Raw genomic sequence first — 16,145 nt, 5'->3', positions numbered from 1 at the left:
TATGTTAATATTGAATTTAGCGCTACTCCTCTCGTTGGGGAGGAGTACAGAAATCGATTTAAAGAGCACTTTATATCGATATAAAGGGCGTTGTAGTGTGGATGGGTACAGCGTTAAATCGATTTAACGCTCTTTAAATCGATTTAAACACGTAGTGTAGACCAGGCCTAAGAGTATAAAATAAGGGACAGTGGCATCATGAGACAACCTCTCTCTTTCCTCACCTACGTTGAAGGCAAGAACACTGGAAAGACAAAGACTTGAACTGAGGAGACTGGTTCCAGGCTCAGAAGGAAATTCAGCCTGTTTATTAAAAACTGTAACTTACGTGCAACATCCAGTGGGGTGAGAGAAGCTGTTTGATTCAACTCCTGCTTAGTCTAAAAGTTTAGGATTTAGAAAGTGTGTTTACTTTTTACTGTCTTTCTATTTTCTTTCTCTAATCTTCAGGTCTACCACTTATAATCACTTAAAATCTACCTTTCTGTAGTTAATAGACTGATTTTAATATTTTATCCTTACCAGTGCGTTTGTCTAAAGTGCTTGGGAAATTTGCTCAGGTTACAAAGGCTGGTACATGTCTACTCTCCTTTGACGAAGTGGCAAACCAATTAATAAGCTTGCACTGTTCAAGAGAAGTATAAGACGATATATGTCTGAGGTGCAAGTCTGGGGGCTTGGGAGATTTGCTGGTGTTTCCCTGTGCATAGTTCATAAGTGACTTGGAGAGTATTCAAGCAATTTAGCCAGGTGTGCCTCTGTATGCTGGTGGCTGAGTGATCAAAGCACCTGTAGAGGTTTGCTGCTTGTCACTGGAAAAGCACTATGAGAGACAGCCCAGGCTGGAGAGTAAAGGGGGCACAGCGTAGTTCCAGGTTGTTCCCTTGGGATCCCGTCACTGGTGGAATCCTCAAGATTCTCCCCATTTGATTTCCTGGATGGGAGAAAGGTAAGGGGGACCCTGGTTCTCATCAGAGATTCCTGAGAGGGTGGCACTGAAGCAGAGGGGGAATCAGTGACTGAATGTATACAAGTATCAGAGGGGTAGCCGTGTTAGTCTGGATCTGTAAAAGCAGCAGAGTCCTGTGGCACCCACGAAAGCTCATGCTCCAATATGTCTGTTAGTCTATAAGGTGCCACCGGACTCTTTGCTGAATGTATACAAAGGTTCAGAAAGGAGAGAAGGGATGTGATAGAAGTGTTTCAAACTAACCTCACTGATAGCCAGGCCACATAAAAGGCATGGTATGACCAGAATGCTTGTTAGTGCTCTTTTGAGGTTGACCTGGTACTAAAGAAACACAAAATGCAAAACTCGTGGGAGGGACCTTTTGAGATTGTGGAAAAAGAAAATTTGGTTGTATATAAGACACAGAAACCTCATAGCAAGGGCTGACCTACAGACAGCGCATATAAATAGACTTAATGCCTATCACAAAAGAGAAGCCACTGAAAATATGGTTTGTTCTGCTGAGACATGACACCTCATGGGTCTGATGGTAGAATGCTAGGATGACTCATCACAAAGAGTTGAGACAGCCTGAAAGGGCAGAAATTCTAGTTGTACGAAGTTATTTTTTCCAGCATGTCATGAATCACTTATAAGATGATTCATAAGAGCAACACTCCAGGACCCCGATATGAACATACCGAACCCCTGGAAAAATGCAGAAGCAAATTCATAAATAAATACAGAATATACTAGATATGGGGATAAATAGAGTATGACAGTTCCTGGACTTCACCTTTTGTGTTGGTTCCTAAGAAGGTAAGACTGTAGGGTTTTGTACTGACTACAGAAAACTTCATGCTGTCACAGATCCTGATGCATATCCTATGCCCAGAACTGATGACTTTGTTAGATACTTTGTGTTATGCAAAATATCTGCGCATGACAGACCTGGTTAACAGGTAGTGACAGATTCCATGGGATAATGAAGCACAGAAAATATCTGCTTTTATTCTAATATTGGATTTTATGAGTTCAAAATGTTATCTTTTGGACTGATTAATGCAGGAACCACTTTTCAGAGGCTCATCAAGCAACTGTTATACAGATTACAAGAACTGCTCAAGTTTATATTGATGATAAAGCAATATTTAGCAACAAGAGACATTTGGAGACTGTATTGTCAAAACTCAGAGATGCAGGCCTTACTGTAAAGGTATCTAAATATAAAATAGGCGGAGCCAAGGTTCCTTATTTGAGACATTGGGTAGAGAGTGGGGAAATCTCTTCTAATCCCTAGAAAGTGGAAGCTATTGTTAATTGGCCTACACCCTAGACCAAAAGCAGGTTCAGTCTTTCACAGGCAGGAATCAGAAACAGAGAGGAAAACAAGTCCAATGTTGCCTGGTACGCCAGTGGTGTGGAAACATTTGTGCCAATGTGATTGGTACAAGACTCAATGGTGGTCCCATGGACAGTGCCAGAGCCGATAGTACAGTGCCAAACTGATGATGCCTTGGTACTGGAGAGCAGGTAGGTGGCCCTGCTCCATCTCGCATACCCAAAGGATCATGGTGCCAGTCTGCACTCATCCTGGAAGAGGAAGATAACTCTACTCAAGGTCTGGAGGCGCTGCATTCCATTTTGAAAGATCTTTTTCTCAGAGGACCCAAGGAAGGAAAGCAATTTCTTCCTCCTGGGTGAGCCATCAGACTCTGGCCAAGCAACATCAGGTCACTCTGGCTCTGAAGTTCTCTGAGCCAGATGGACATTCTGTGGAGGTCCCTGATGCCAATGCAGACCTCATGGCCTGTTCCATAAGGTGCTGTTTGAATCTCAAGTACCTTGACACCAGTGTTCTTTTCTTAAAAGACCTGCAGATTGAGCACTTTTCTTTAACATGCCCTTCTCCTAAGCACAACAGCCACCATGTACGGGGATTGCTATTGGGAACAGCCACCCCACACTAAGGATAGAGTTTAAACCCTGGGGACAGTATCCCACCAGGATCACTAATTAACCTAACTAACCACTCCTGACTTATACGAACAGTACTAACTATGAACAATTTGCAACAAAATCTCTGAAGACTGAGGTAAGAAACAGTGTGAGGAAGTTATCTTCAGATAAGCTCCGACTCTAGCTGTGGGTGGTGAGAATGAAGGGGGCAGGGGGCAGCACAGCCCTTAAATAGCTCAGGGTGGAGGCTAGAGGCACAGAGAAAGAGGGCCACCCCTACCTTTACCATTAGGCAAAGTTCGCCAGCTTCAGTGCACAGGACGTGCACACACTTGAATCGAATACACTTCTGCAACCACTTGAAGAGTAAGTCACCTGGTTTGTACACTTTTAACAACATTACTTACAGCAGCTTCACAACTTAATTATTTTTACCATTTTCACTTTCTTTTACAGGTATGTTGGTGTTTTTTGTACTTCAGCTCAATGCCATGAGAAGATGAGATGTTATTGGTAAACAATTTGAATAAAAGAGTCAATCCGAGTAGAGAGATTTACATATTCACCCTATGGGCATTGAGAAATAACTGTACAAGAAATATGAACATAAGAGTGGACATACTTGGTCAGACCAAAGGACCACCTAGCCCAGTATTCTGTCTTCCGACAGTGGCCAATACCAGGTGCCCCAGAAGGAATGAACAGAACAGGTAATCATCAAGTGATCCATCCTCTGTCGCCCATTCCCAGCTTCTGGCAAACAGAGGCTAGGGACAATATCCCTGTCCATTCTGGCTAATAGCCATTGATAAACCTATCCTCTGTGAACTTATCTAGTTATTTTTTAAACCCTGTTATAATCTTGGCCTTCACAACATCCTCTGCCAAAGAGTTCCACAGACTGACTGTGAATTGAGTGAAAAAAAATCCTTGCTTTTGTTTGTTTTAAACCTGCTGCCTATTAATTTCATTTGGTGACCCCCAGTTCTTGTGTTATGAGAAGGAGTAAATAACACTTCTTTATTTGCTTTCTCCACACCAGTCATGATTTTATAGGCTTTTATCATATCGCCCCTTAGTCGTCTCTTTTCCAAGCTGAAAAGTCCCAGTCTTATTAATCATGTGGAAGCTGTTCCATACCCCTAATCATTTTTGTTGCCCTTTTCTGAACCTTTTCCAATTCCAACGTATCTTTTTTGAGATGGAGCAACCATGTCTGCACACAGTATTCAAGACATGGGCATACCATGGATTTATATGGAGGCAATATGATATTTTCTATCTTACTATCTATCTCTTTCTTAATGATTCCAAACATTCTGTTTGCTTTTTTGACTGCTGCTGCACATTGAGAGGATGTTTTCAGAAAACTAACCACAACTCCAAGATCTCTTTCTTGAGTGGCAGCAGCTAATTTAGACCCCATCATTTTATATGTATACAGTAACTCCTCACTTAACATTGTAGTTATGTTCCTGAAAAATGCTACTTTAAGTGAAACAATGTTAAGCGAATCCAATTTCACCATAAGAATTAATGTAAATAGGGGGTGTTATGTTCCAGGGAACTTTTTTTCACCAGACACAAGACATTATTTACATATATAGTATAAGTTTTAAACAAACAGTGTAATACTGTACACAGCAATAATGATTGTCAAGCTTGGTCAGAAGGTGGAAGAGGGTGGGATATTTCCCAGGGAATGCCTTGCTGCTAAATGATCAACTAGCACTCGGTTGAGCCCTCAAGGGTTAACACATTGTTGTTAATATAGCCTCACATGCTACAAGGCAGCATATACTGAGGCAGGAGGGTGGAAACATAACAGACACACTACAGTGGCTGCAAACACTTCCCTGCAAAAACTGAAAGTGATGATGAACCCACACTATCCCACTGGAGCGCACCATTCCCTCCTCTGGACGATGCATGCACAGCTGCACAGGCACCAATTTTCCAAAGAGAGAGAAAGAGAGAGAGTGTCAGAGACGCGCATTGCCCCTTTAAGTACGCAGATCCCACTTTAAGTGTGTTGCCCTTTTAAGTAGCTCAACAAGTTCAGACACAGCAGCAGCTTCCAGCAAGCTCCCTCCGTCCTGAGCCCTGTCGTGTCCCCCCAACTCTGTAGAGATGTGGTACAGGAGCAGAGGGGAGGGGGACACCCTGACATCAGCAACCCTCTTCTCCCCACCTCCCGCACAGCAAGCAGGGGGCTCCCAGGAGCAGCTCCAAGGCAGAGGGCAGGAGCAGCACAGCAGTAGGAGGAGGGACACCTGAACTGCCCAGCAATTGATAGCTTGCTGGGTGCCTGCCCAGACTCACACCTACTTACAGGGAACTTAGGGGAGCTGATAGGGGGGCGGCCGGACCACCCTGGTTCCAAACCCCCATGAGGACAGGCTGCTCTTCCAGGGAATCCTGCAAGCAGTGGACAAAGCAGGAGGCCAAGATGTTAGAAGGGAGCATTGCACAACTTTAAACAAGCATGTTCTCTAATAGATCAGTGATGTAACAACAAAACAACATTAACTGGGATGACGTTAAGTGAGGAGTTACTGTAGTTGGGATTATGTTATCCAATGTGCATTACTTTGCATTTATCAACATTGAATTTCATCTGCCATTTTATTGTCCAGTCACTCAGTTCTGAGAGATCCTTTTGTAGTTCTTCACAGTCTGCCTGGGACTTAACTATCTTGAGCATCATAGAATCATAGAAGATTAGGGTTGGAAGAGACCTCAGAAGGTCATCTAGTCCAAACCCCTGCTCAAAGCAAGACCAACCCCAACTAAATCATCCCAGCCAGGGCTTTGTCAAGCCGGGCCTTAAAAACCTCTAAGGATGCAGATTCCACCACCTCCCTAGATAACCCATTATAGTGCTTCACCACCCTCCTAGTGAAATAATTTATTCTAATATCCAACCTAGACCTCCCCCATTACAACTTGTTCCTTGTTTTGTCATCTGCCATCACTGAGAACAGCCAAGCTCCATAAGTTTTGTATCATCAAGAGTAGTTTTGTATCATCTGCAAATTTTGCCACCTCACTGTTTACCCCTTTTTCCAGATCATTTATGAATATATTAAATAGGACTGGGCCCAGTACAGACCCCTTGGTGACATATACCCAGTCAATATGGGGATAGTTGAAATCCCCCATTATTATTGAGTTTTTTATTTTATAGCTCTCTAATCTCCCTGAGCATTTCACAGTTCACTATCACCATCCTGGTCAGGTGTTGGTAATATATCCCTACTGCTATATTCTTATTATTAGAGCAAGGAATTACTATCCATAGAGATTCTATGGTACAGTTTGTAGCCTTGCTACAAACACAGACTCAAATCTGAACCACATCCCCACAAGATGCAGACTTAACTGAAAGAGCTTAAGAAGCCTGCTCCTGTCTCTAGCAACTCAGATACCCAGTTCCAATGGGATCCAAATCCCAAATAAATCCATTTTAAACTCTGGTATATTAAGCTTATACACGTAGACTCCTCACTTAAAGTCGTTCCTGTTTAATGTCGTTTGGTTGCTGATTCAATATAGGAGCATACTCATTTTATAGTTGTACATGCTGCACTCTTACGTTGTTTGCGGGCTGCCTGCTTTTTTCCACAGTTGGCAGCCTCCCTACACCCCTCCCCCAGTGCCTCCCACCTGTCCAGCAGACCCTGCGGATCAGTGCCTTCCTCCTCCTCCCCCACCTCCTACCCATGGCAATCAGCTGGCTTGTGGCATTTTGGAGGCAGAAGGGAGCGGGGAGGAGCGAGGACTGCAAAGCCTCCCTCTAGAAAATATTAAAGAAAGGTGATACAAAGAGTTTGATGTGTCAGTCGTTGGTCATCGGGGGAAACATACAGAGCATGGGGGGACGCTGGCAATTGGTTACGGTTCAGCATATAGTACATACAGCCTGTAATGTCCCCAATGCGGGGTGTACGGTGGTTGGGGTCAAGATATAGTGGGGGGGCAGTGAGGGTACATCGCTCATAGAGTGGGCTACACACAGTCATGGGTATGAGTAAGCGGGCCGGGTAATGGGGACAGTTTCAACAAGTCTGCCTAGTACAAAAGTCAGGCATACTGGCCTGTAATTGCTGGGATCACCTCTGGAGCCCTGTTTAAAAATTGGCCTCACGTTAGCTATCCTCCAGTCATTTGGTACAAAACCTGGTTTAAATGATAGGTTAGAGACTACAGCAGTAGTTCTGCACTTTTCTTTTTGAGTTCTTTCAGAACTCTTGGGTGAATACCATCTGGTCCTGGTTATTTATTACTGTTTAGCTTACCAATTTGTTCAAAAACCTCCTCTAATGACTCCTCAATCTGGGACAGTTACTCAGATTTGTCACCTAAAAAGAATGGCTCAGGTTTGGGAATCTCCCTCACATCCTCAGCCGTGAAGACCTATGCAAAAAATTCATTTAGTTTCTCCGCAATGGTCTCATTGCCCTTGAGTGCTGCTTTAGCATCTTGATCATCCAGTGGCCCCACTGGTTGTTCAGCAGGATTCCTGTTTCTGACGTACTAACAAAATTTTTTGCTATTGCTTTTTGAGTCTTTGGCTAGTTGGTCTTCAAATTCTTTTTTGGCCTTCCTAATTATATTTTCACACTTCAGTTGACAGACTTTATACTCCTTTCTATTTTCCTCACTAGGATTTAACTTCACTGTTTAAAGGATGCCTTTTTGCCTCTCACTGCTTCTTTTACTTTGTTGTTTAGCCATGGTGGCACTTTTTTGGTTCTCTTACTATGTTTTTTAATTTGGGGTATGCATTTAAGTTGAGCCTCAATTATGGTGTCCTGAAAAAGTTTCCATGCAGCTTGCAGAAATTTCACTTTCTGCGCTGTACTTTTTAATTTCTGTTTAACTAATGTCCTCATTTTTGTGTAGTCCCCCTTTCTGAAATTTAATACTACAGTGTTGGGCTGCTGTGGAGTTTTCCCAACCAATGGGATGTTAAACTTAATTATATTATGGTCACCAAGTGGTCCACCTATATTTACCTCTTGGACCAGATCCTGCGCTCCACTTAGAAATAAATCAAGAATTGCCTCTCCTCTGGTGGGTTCCGGGACTAGATGCTCCAAGAAGCAGTAAGTTAAGTTGTCAAGAAACTTTATTTCTTTATCCTATCCTGAGGTGACATGTACTCAGTCAATACTGGGATAACTGAAATCCTCTACTAATACTGAGTATTTTATTTTAAAAGCTTCTTTAATCTCCCTGAGCATTTCACAGTCACTATCACCATCCTGGTCAGGTGGTCGGTAATATATTCCTACTATATTCGTATTATCAGAGCATGGAATTTCTATCCATAGAGATTCTACAGTACAGTTTGGTTCATTTAAGATTTTTACTTCATTTGATTCTATGCTTTCTTTCACATATAGTGTTACTCCCCCACCAGCACGACCTGTTCTGTCTTTGCGAAATATTTTGTACTCTGGTATTACTGTGTCCCATTGATTATCCTCATTCCACCAAGTTTCTGTGATGCCTATTATATCAATATCCTCATTTAATATGAAGCACTCTTGTTCACCCATCTTATTATTTAGACCTCTAGCATTTGTATATAAGCACTTTAAAAACTTGGCACTTTTTAGCTGTCTGCCATTACATGACGTAATTAAATGGGACTCTTTTTTATTGGACTGTTTCTCATCAGATCCTACATGTATTTTATCATCTTCCATCCTCTCCTCCTTACTAGGACATAGAGAATCTCCATTAATCGATCCTCCCCTAAGGGATGTCTCTGTCTCAACCACGTTCTCCTCTGCATCTCTTTCCCTTAGTCCTTAGTTTAAAAAACTGCTCTATGATCTTTTTAATTTTAAGTGCCAGCAATCTGGTTCCAGTTTGGTTTAGGTGGAGCCCATCTTCCGGCATAGGCTCCCCCTTTCCCAAAAGTTTCCCCAGTTCCTAATAAATCAAAACCCCTCCTTCCTACAACATGGTCTCATCCATGCATTGAGACCCTGCAGTTCTGCCTGTCTACCTGGCACTGCGTGTGGAACTGGAAGCATTTCAGAGGATGCAAGCATGGAGGTCTTGGACTTCAATCTCTTACCTAGCAGCCTAAATTTGGCCTCCACGACCTCTTTCCTATCCTTCCCTGTCACTGGTACCTACATGTACCACAAACACCAGCTCCTCCCCAGCATTACACATAAGTCTATCTAGATGTCTCGAGAGATCTGCAACCTTCGCACCAGGCAGGCAAGTCACTATGCAGTTCTCCCAAACATCGCATACCCAGCTATCTATGTTTCTAATGATCAAATCGCCTATTACTAATACCTGTGTCTTCCTAATAACTGCAGTTCCCGCCCCTGGAGAGATATCCTCAGTGTGAGAGGATACCACAACATCATCTGGAAGGAGAGTCCCAAGAATACGATCATTTCCCTCTGCTCCAGTTGGATGTTCTCCTTCCCTGAGACTTTCATCCTCCTCAACAGCACAGAGGCTGTCAGACCGGGAGTGGGACCATTCTACTGTGTCCTGGAAAGTCTCATCTATGTACCTCTCTGTCTCCCTTAGCCCTGCCCCCTGGTTAAGGGTTGATGGGTGCTAAAGGGCTTAGGGATCAAAGCCTCATTAAGACGCTTTCAGCCTTGCCTAGGAGGCTGCAAGGCTCAGCATACAGTCCCCCAAACAAACAGACCACACGGTATATTTCAGTCAAGAAGCAAGCACACCACAAACAAAAACACACACATTAGAGACAACAAACTTACCCCAAGGGTCACATAATCGCTCCTCCTTCACCTCGAGAACTCCCTCACAAAACTCCTCTGTTAGCTGCTCCTGTTCACTAGCCAATTATGCAGATACATTCATTCTGGCTAAAACTGGGCTGACAGCTGGAGTTACAGTGTTTCACATGCTTTATAGTTAAGAAATAACTGTGCAGTGATTATGCAAATAAGACATAATCATTCAGGGAAATACATCATTTGGAAAAACCTGTACACTTACACATCAGTAACTATATAGCATTTTGACTGGTTGAGAAAACTATGTCAGTATAATGGCTGGTCCACTTAACAGAAATGAAATATTTCCTCATAGGCAATGTTCCCTCTAATTTTTTCCATCCATGTGCAGAATTAATTTTGTTATGAGTAGCACCAATATGGGGTAATGTGCGGATGTGCGCCACGAATAAAAACAAATAAACTCTGGAAATTTCCACCACATGCATCTGACAAAGTGTTTATTCACCCACGAAAGCTCATGCTCCAATATGTCTGTTAGTCTATAAGGTGCCATAGGACTCTTTGTCGCTTTTTAAATAAACTAGATATATCACAGCAAAATGTGGCATACTGAAAACAACTATATAAATAAAACAAAGTCATGGACATTAAGTGAAAGTATAAAAAATATGCACCAGAGGCCCAATATAATAACGTACTCCACTGGACCACTAAATCTTCAGGGAAAGTTGCTCTCAAAAAATAAGCCTCTGCCAATACACTAGCATGTTATGGACTTTTGCAGGTCACAAAACTATCCCTCTTGCATTCATATTACCTACACACATAGCTCACTCATCTTTAAGATGCTAAACAAATCTATGAGTCAACTAGAAATAGTCATGCTCTCATCATAAATATTAATACAATATTTTCTGATACCGGAAAGGAGAGTAAAAGGCATTCACTTAGACTTACACAATTTCTTTGGGATGTCAGTACTCTGAAGAGCCAGAACTATATCAAATAGCAAAGATCTGGCTTCCAAAGATCTGGTTTCCAATACCTCTCCACACACAAATTCTAAAACTTAATGGAAATCACTTGTCTGGACAAGTGATTTCCATTAAAGTTTTGGAATTTGTCTGGGGAGAGCAGTCTCTGCCCTGCCACCACAGCCACCGCTGGGGCTGGGAAGGAGGGGAGTCTCTCTCCTGCCGCAGTAGCCCAAGCTGGGGCTGGGAAAAAGGGCCATCTCTCTGGGGCAGCCACAGCCCCCGAGCTGGGGAGAGGAGTATCTCTCTCCGGCCACCACAACCCTGCATGCTCCAAACTCCTCCGACCTCACCCCACTGCCCCCTCACCTATCCCTCTATTCCCCGCAAGGCCATCACCTCACCTGAGCGGCTCCACTAATTAGGTGCGCACCCCTTGATGCCCTCTTGTGCAGCCACTCAGTGTGTTCTCACCTTAGAGGTAACACAGCTCACAGGACCCTTGACCCCCTATATTGTAGCTGGATTTTAAAAGGATTAGATAATTTTATAAACAATAACATATAGTGATGTGCCAATTAGAGCTAATCATCCTAGCACTTGCTTTCACAGGTGTCAGGGAGGAATCTCCCACCAGTGTCCAGCCTGGTTCAAATATCCACATACTTTATGAAAATTCCTTAATTCTCCATGTCTCATTATCAAGCACTGTAAGTGACAAATATAGCTGAAGTACAGAAGTCTCCCTACAGATTCTTGAAAGTGTTACAGAAATAATTGTCTTAGCATACAGCTGTGGGAACACCTAAAGCAGGGGCGGCTCCAGGCACCAGCACGCCAAGCGCATGCCTGGGGTGGCAAGCCATGGGGGGCGCTCTTCCGGTCGCTGCGAGGGTGGCAGGCAGGTTGCCTTCAGCGGCATGCCTGCAGAGGGTCCACTGGTCCCACGGCTTCGGTGGACCTCCCCGCAGGCGTGCCACCATATCCGCAGGAATGGGGACCTCCCGCAGCCTGCCTTCTGTGCTTGGGGCGGCAAAATACCTACAGCCACCCCTGACCTAAAGTGGAAGATGGTTCACCTTCATCTTTATGGCCAGGAATGACAGACTGCTTCTCTAAAACTCAAGTATCATTTTCACTGGAATATACACCTACCTCTCCCAGAACAAACTCCAAGTCGCTGAACTGCCTGTTTTCCCACAGTCTTCCATAATCTTCATGTAAAGTGCATTTTGGGTAACAAGAAAACTGAAATAAAAAAGATTTTAAACCTGTAATGGTTTATATCAGTTTATCATTGGGGCACGCCAATAGCACCATGGCCAAAGTTGCCACTGGATTTCCATGTTGACGATATCTTAACTACAGCTACAAAAACTAACTACAGAATGTCCTGATCAATCATACACACCAATTTACCCTCCTGCATGGTAGTGACTTTGTGAAGGAGGGAGTGGGTGGGGATCTGTTGTAGGAGGCAGGAATTATATGCCCCCAAAACCCACAGGTTTCAAAATTTCAGTGCCAGGAGTATCTCCTGTTTTCAGAACCTCTTTGCAGGGAACATAGACAGTGTCAGTGCCAGTAATCACTGCTAGTAACCACTTTGGTGCAGAACACTTCTGGAAATGTCTTGATTTTAAAAATCCCAAGAATGAGGGTTTTTTATAGTAACAAGATGCCGCTCTGCCAACTTGTGCATGTAGACTCCTAGATATACAACATACACATGCTTTTTCTGCCAGGAGGGACCACAATATATCACATACATATTCACGCAGAAGAGAGTAACAGTGAGGGAACTAGCTACCTTCTGGGGCTTGCTGGCATGACGGGTAATACCAGGGAACACCAGAAGACAACAGGGAAGCTGGGAGAGCCACACTGCAGAATGGGGAGGCTTCTCTATAGCCCCCTGCAGTTGTGGTGCTGCCTGCCTGCCTTCCTCCATGCTCCCTGTTGTGGCTTTAATTTTAACCCTACCATATAGATGGCTGTGCGGGGTCTAGGAGCATGCCTTGTGCAGTTGGCATGTAGGAATTCCATGGGGATGGAGCATGCTCAGCAGCTGGGCCGAAGCATGCATAATGCACTCGGATGATCAGTGGGGTCAGACTATGCTTAATATAGGTGGAATGGTTTGGAGATTTTAGCAACAAACCTCTAACAAAGCTGAGCATGTGGAAATAATAATCTTTAGAGGCTTATAACCCAGCCAAACCATCCCCCTGCCAAATTTCAAGTGCCTGTTCCAAAGCATGGATGTGCTAGAGATCCTAAGAGAAACGGTTATAAAAATGTTTAACATTGAAAAAGTGTTTGAACTGCTTTTGCTGAAACTTTTTAAAAAAATCAGCTTGAGGCAGAGACTAGGCATAGAAAACTTCAGCCTGAACAGTTAAAGTTTAGGAACAATCAAGCAAGGGAAAACAAGGGCTTATAATGGAAAATAGTAGGCAACCTTAACTGTAGGCATTGCTGCCTGCTCCATAACCCCACGAATCAGGTTAACAAATTACCTGGAATCTGTACATTTCTCCGCTTCTAATGTTATTGTCCACTGTCCCACCAAAGATGTACATGGCGTCTGAGATGACAGCTGCAGCATGGAAGAGTCTCCCACTTGGCAGCTGGGAAAATAAGCACAAAAAAGCTGAGGACTATTTAAGAGGTACCTTTTCAAACATGAATTTGTCTGGGAAAAAGCAAAAATGAGAAAGGAAAAACAATATAATGTAAATTAATTAGCAACAAGTGGCAGGCCCATCTGACAGATTCTAGGATTGTCTTGTTACTCTACAGCCTCCCTTTCTGCCACTTTTAATGACACACCTTTTGATAAACTTTTAAAATTATTAGTATTCTACATATGCAGGGATGTATGTATTCTGTAGGTAAGAATGTTCTGCAGAACACTCCTGTTGCCAAAGAACTGAGCCTCAGAGTTAAGCTTCATTTTAAAAAACAAAGTACATTTCTATCCCTTATAGATACAGAAAACTCTTCCAAATGTGAACAAAATATGAACTGTTTATTCTGCAAACTGACAGCTTGAAATAAAGGTGTAAAACAGTGGCTCTCAAACTTTTTTACTGGTGACCCCTTTCACATAGCAAGTCTCTGAGACCCCCCCCCTTATAAATTAAAAACACTTTTTTATATATTTAACACCATTATCAATGCTGGAGGCAAAGCGAGGTTTAGGATGGAGGTTGACAGCTCACAACCCCCCATGTAATAACCCTGCAACCCCCTGAGGGATCCTGACCCCCAGTTTGAGAATCCCTGGTGTAAACTGACCCGTTTATGTCAGTGGGTGTTAACTATGAACCCTAACTGTGACAATTTAAATGCAAACACTAACTCTCTCAAGCTGGTCATTGTAGCAGAATCATTCCACTAATGTGCCTGATCAAGTGATGCTGGATGCAAAGATGGAAACTGTAAATAGGAGACAGTGGAGCAGCTGGCTGCTGTGAAGGCGACTGATGGGAGAAGAAGCCCATCTTCCCCCTTCTCCAAAATGTCCAAGAGAATGACTGTGTCCAAGAGAATGTATCTATGCTTCACTGACTGTTGGTCAAATCACATCCTATAGTTCCTGGGTTTCAACAACATCCTGCTGCCCCTCAAACTTCTGTAATTCATAGGCTCTACGGACAGAAGGGATCACTATGGTCATCTAGTGAGCCTGATCTTCTGTATAACAAAGGCTACAGAATTACATCCAGAGATTCCTGCATTAAGCCCAGAACTTCTGGTTGAGCAACTATGTAGCACTGTGAAACAGATATCTGATTTAAAACTTTGAGTGATGGAGAACTTACCACATCCCTCCGTAATTTGTTCCAATGGTTAATTCCCCTCACTTTTAAACATTTGCTTCTTGTTTCCAGTTTGAATTAATCTAACTTCAGCTTCTAGACACCAGATCTTGTTATGTCTGTTAGATTAAAAAGCCCTCTGCCATCAGAAATCTTCTCGTCATGTAGAGTCTGACAGACTGTGATCAAGTCACCTCTTAGCCTTCTCTTTGATAAACTTAATAGATTGAATTTCTTAAGTCTCTCACTGTAGGAAAGTTTTCCAGACCTCAAATTATATTTGTAGCTCTTTTCTCACCGCTTTCCAATTTCTCAACTTCCTTTTTGAAATGCAGACACCAGAACTGGATACCAGTAATGGCATCATTAATGCTGAGTAAATGAATAACAAACATAGTTCTACCTCCTCACTCGCACTTGATATTCCCCTACACATACATCAAAGAACTGAATGAGACCTTTTGCCACAGTACTGTACTGAGAAGTCATGTTCAGCTGGTTATTCACCATGATCCTAAAATCCTTTTAAGTGTAATTGCTTTTGAAGATATTGTCTCTCATCCTATAATCGTGACTTACATTCTGTCTTCCTAGACATACAATCTTGCATTTGAATGAATTAAAAAAGTATGTTGATTGTTTATTGCCTGCTTACCAAGTGTTCCAGAGCACTCTGTATATATGACCTATCCTCAACATTATTTATCACTCCACTAAACACCGTTTTCTGCAAACTCTACAAGCAGTAATTTTAAATTTTCTTCCAGATCACTGATGAAGATCTATGAAACATACTGATAAAGATAATTGAATAACACTGGTCTAAGACAAATTCTTGTTGGATCCTACTTGAAACACCCTCAATGAACAGATGAGGAGGATTCTCCATTAACAATTTTGAGAACTATCTACAAATCAGTTTTTAATCCATTTAACATCTGTTATATTAATTTTACATGGTACTCTTATTTTTCAATCAGTATGTCATGTGGAATTAAGTCAAACATTGTACAGAAGTCCACACACTTACCTGTATATGTTATCAAAACATAACAAGCTTGTTTGACAAGACCCATTTTTCAGGAAACCCTGTTGATTGACACTATTTAGGTTTCCATCCTTTACTGACTGACTCCTGTGTCAGCTGTTTCATTATGTTGTCTGGGAGCAAAGTCAGGCTAACTAGCATATAGTTACCCAGGTCTTTGCATTCACTCTTTTCAAATATAGGCACATTAGCTCCCCTTCCTCCCTCTCAGTTCTAGAACTTCCCCAGTAACGCAAGATTTATTGCTCAAAGTAAAGACTGATGCAGTAGCAATCTCACATAGAAGTTGTTTTCTCTTAATTCTCTAGTTTAATTCCTTCCTGCATTGCCAGGTAACAAGGCTAATACCTTGAAGACTCAATAGCTTTGTGTTCATTAGGGGCCAATGCCCAGATCCTCAGCCAATTTACACCAGTTAAGAATGGGACCTCTTTCAAAAACTGGGCCTACAAATTTACCTTAATTGTGAGCTCAATTGAGAGAACTGAATGAAAGTTCATAAAATGTTACAGTAGCCTATAAGAACAAATGATAATGGGAAAAGATGCAAAAGACAGACAGTAAGACAGAATTAGTCCAAACAGAAAGGCCTCCTGATATAATTCAAGGACTGAGTTAAGAACATGCCTGGTAAACAAGAGATGTTTG

General features: G+C 42.5%; 1 protein-coding gene across 1 annotated transcript in view; it reads right to left on the bottom strand.

Annotated features, from left to right (window-relative positions):
• Window positions 1-16,145, bottom strand: part of LZTR1 (leucine zipper like post translational regulator 1) — a 258,107-nt gene that overhangs the window by 102,232 nt on the left and 139,730 nt on the right. Inside the window, exons 10-11 of the mRNA XM_032795074.2 lie at window positions 13,145-13,255; window positions 11,781-11,873 (exon numbers count right to left, since the gene is read on the bottom strand). Of these exons, the coding sequence (XP_032650965.1) occupies window positions 11,781-11,873; window positions 13,145-13,255 (204 nt within the window). The remainder of the gene's footprint in view (window positions 1-11,780; window positions 11,874-13,144; window positions 13,256-16,145) is intronic.

This window comes from Chelonoidis abingdonii, chromosome 4 (genome assembly GCF_003597395.2).
Source record: "Chelonoidis abingdonii isolate Lonesome George chromosome 4, CheloAbing_2.0, whole genome shotgun sequence".
NCBI classification, from domain to species: Eukaryota; Metazoa; Chordata; order Testudines; family Testudinidae; genus Chelonoidis; species Chelonoidis abingdonii.
Note: the sequence above shows the minus strand (reverse complement) of the source record. Positions and strands in the feature narration are given on the sequence as shown.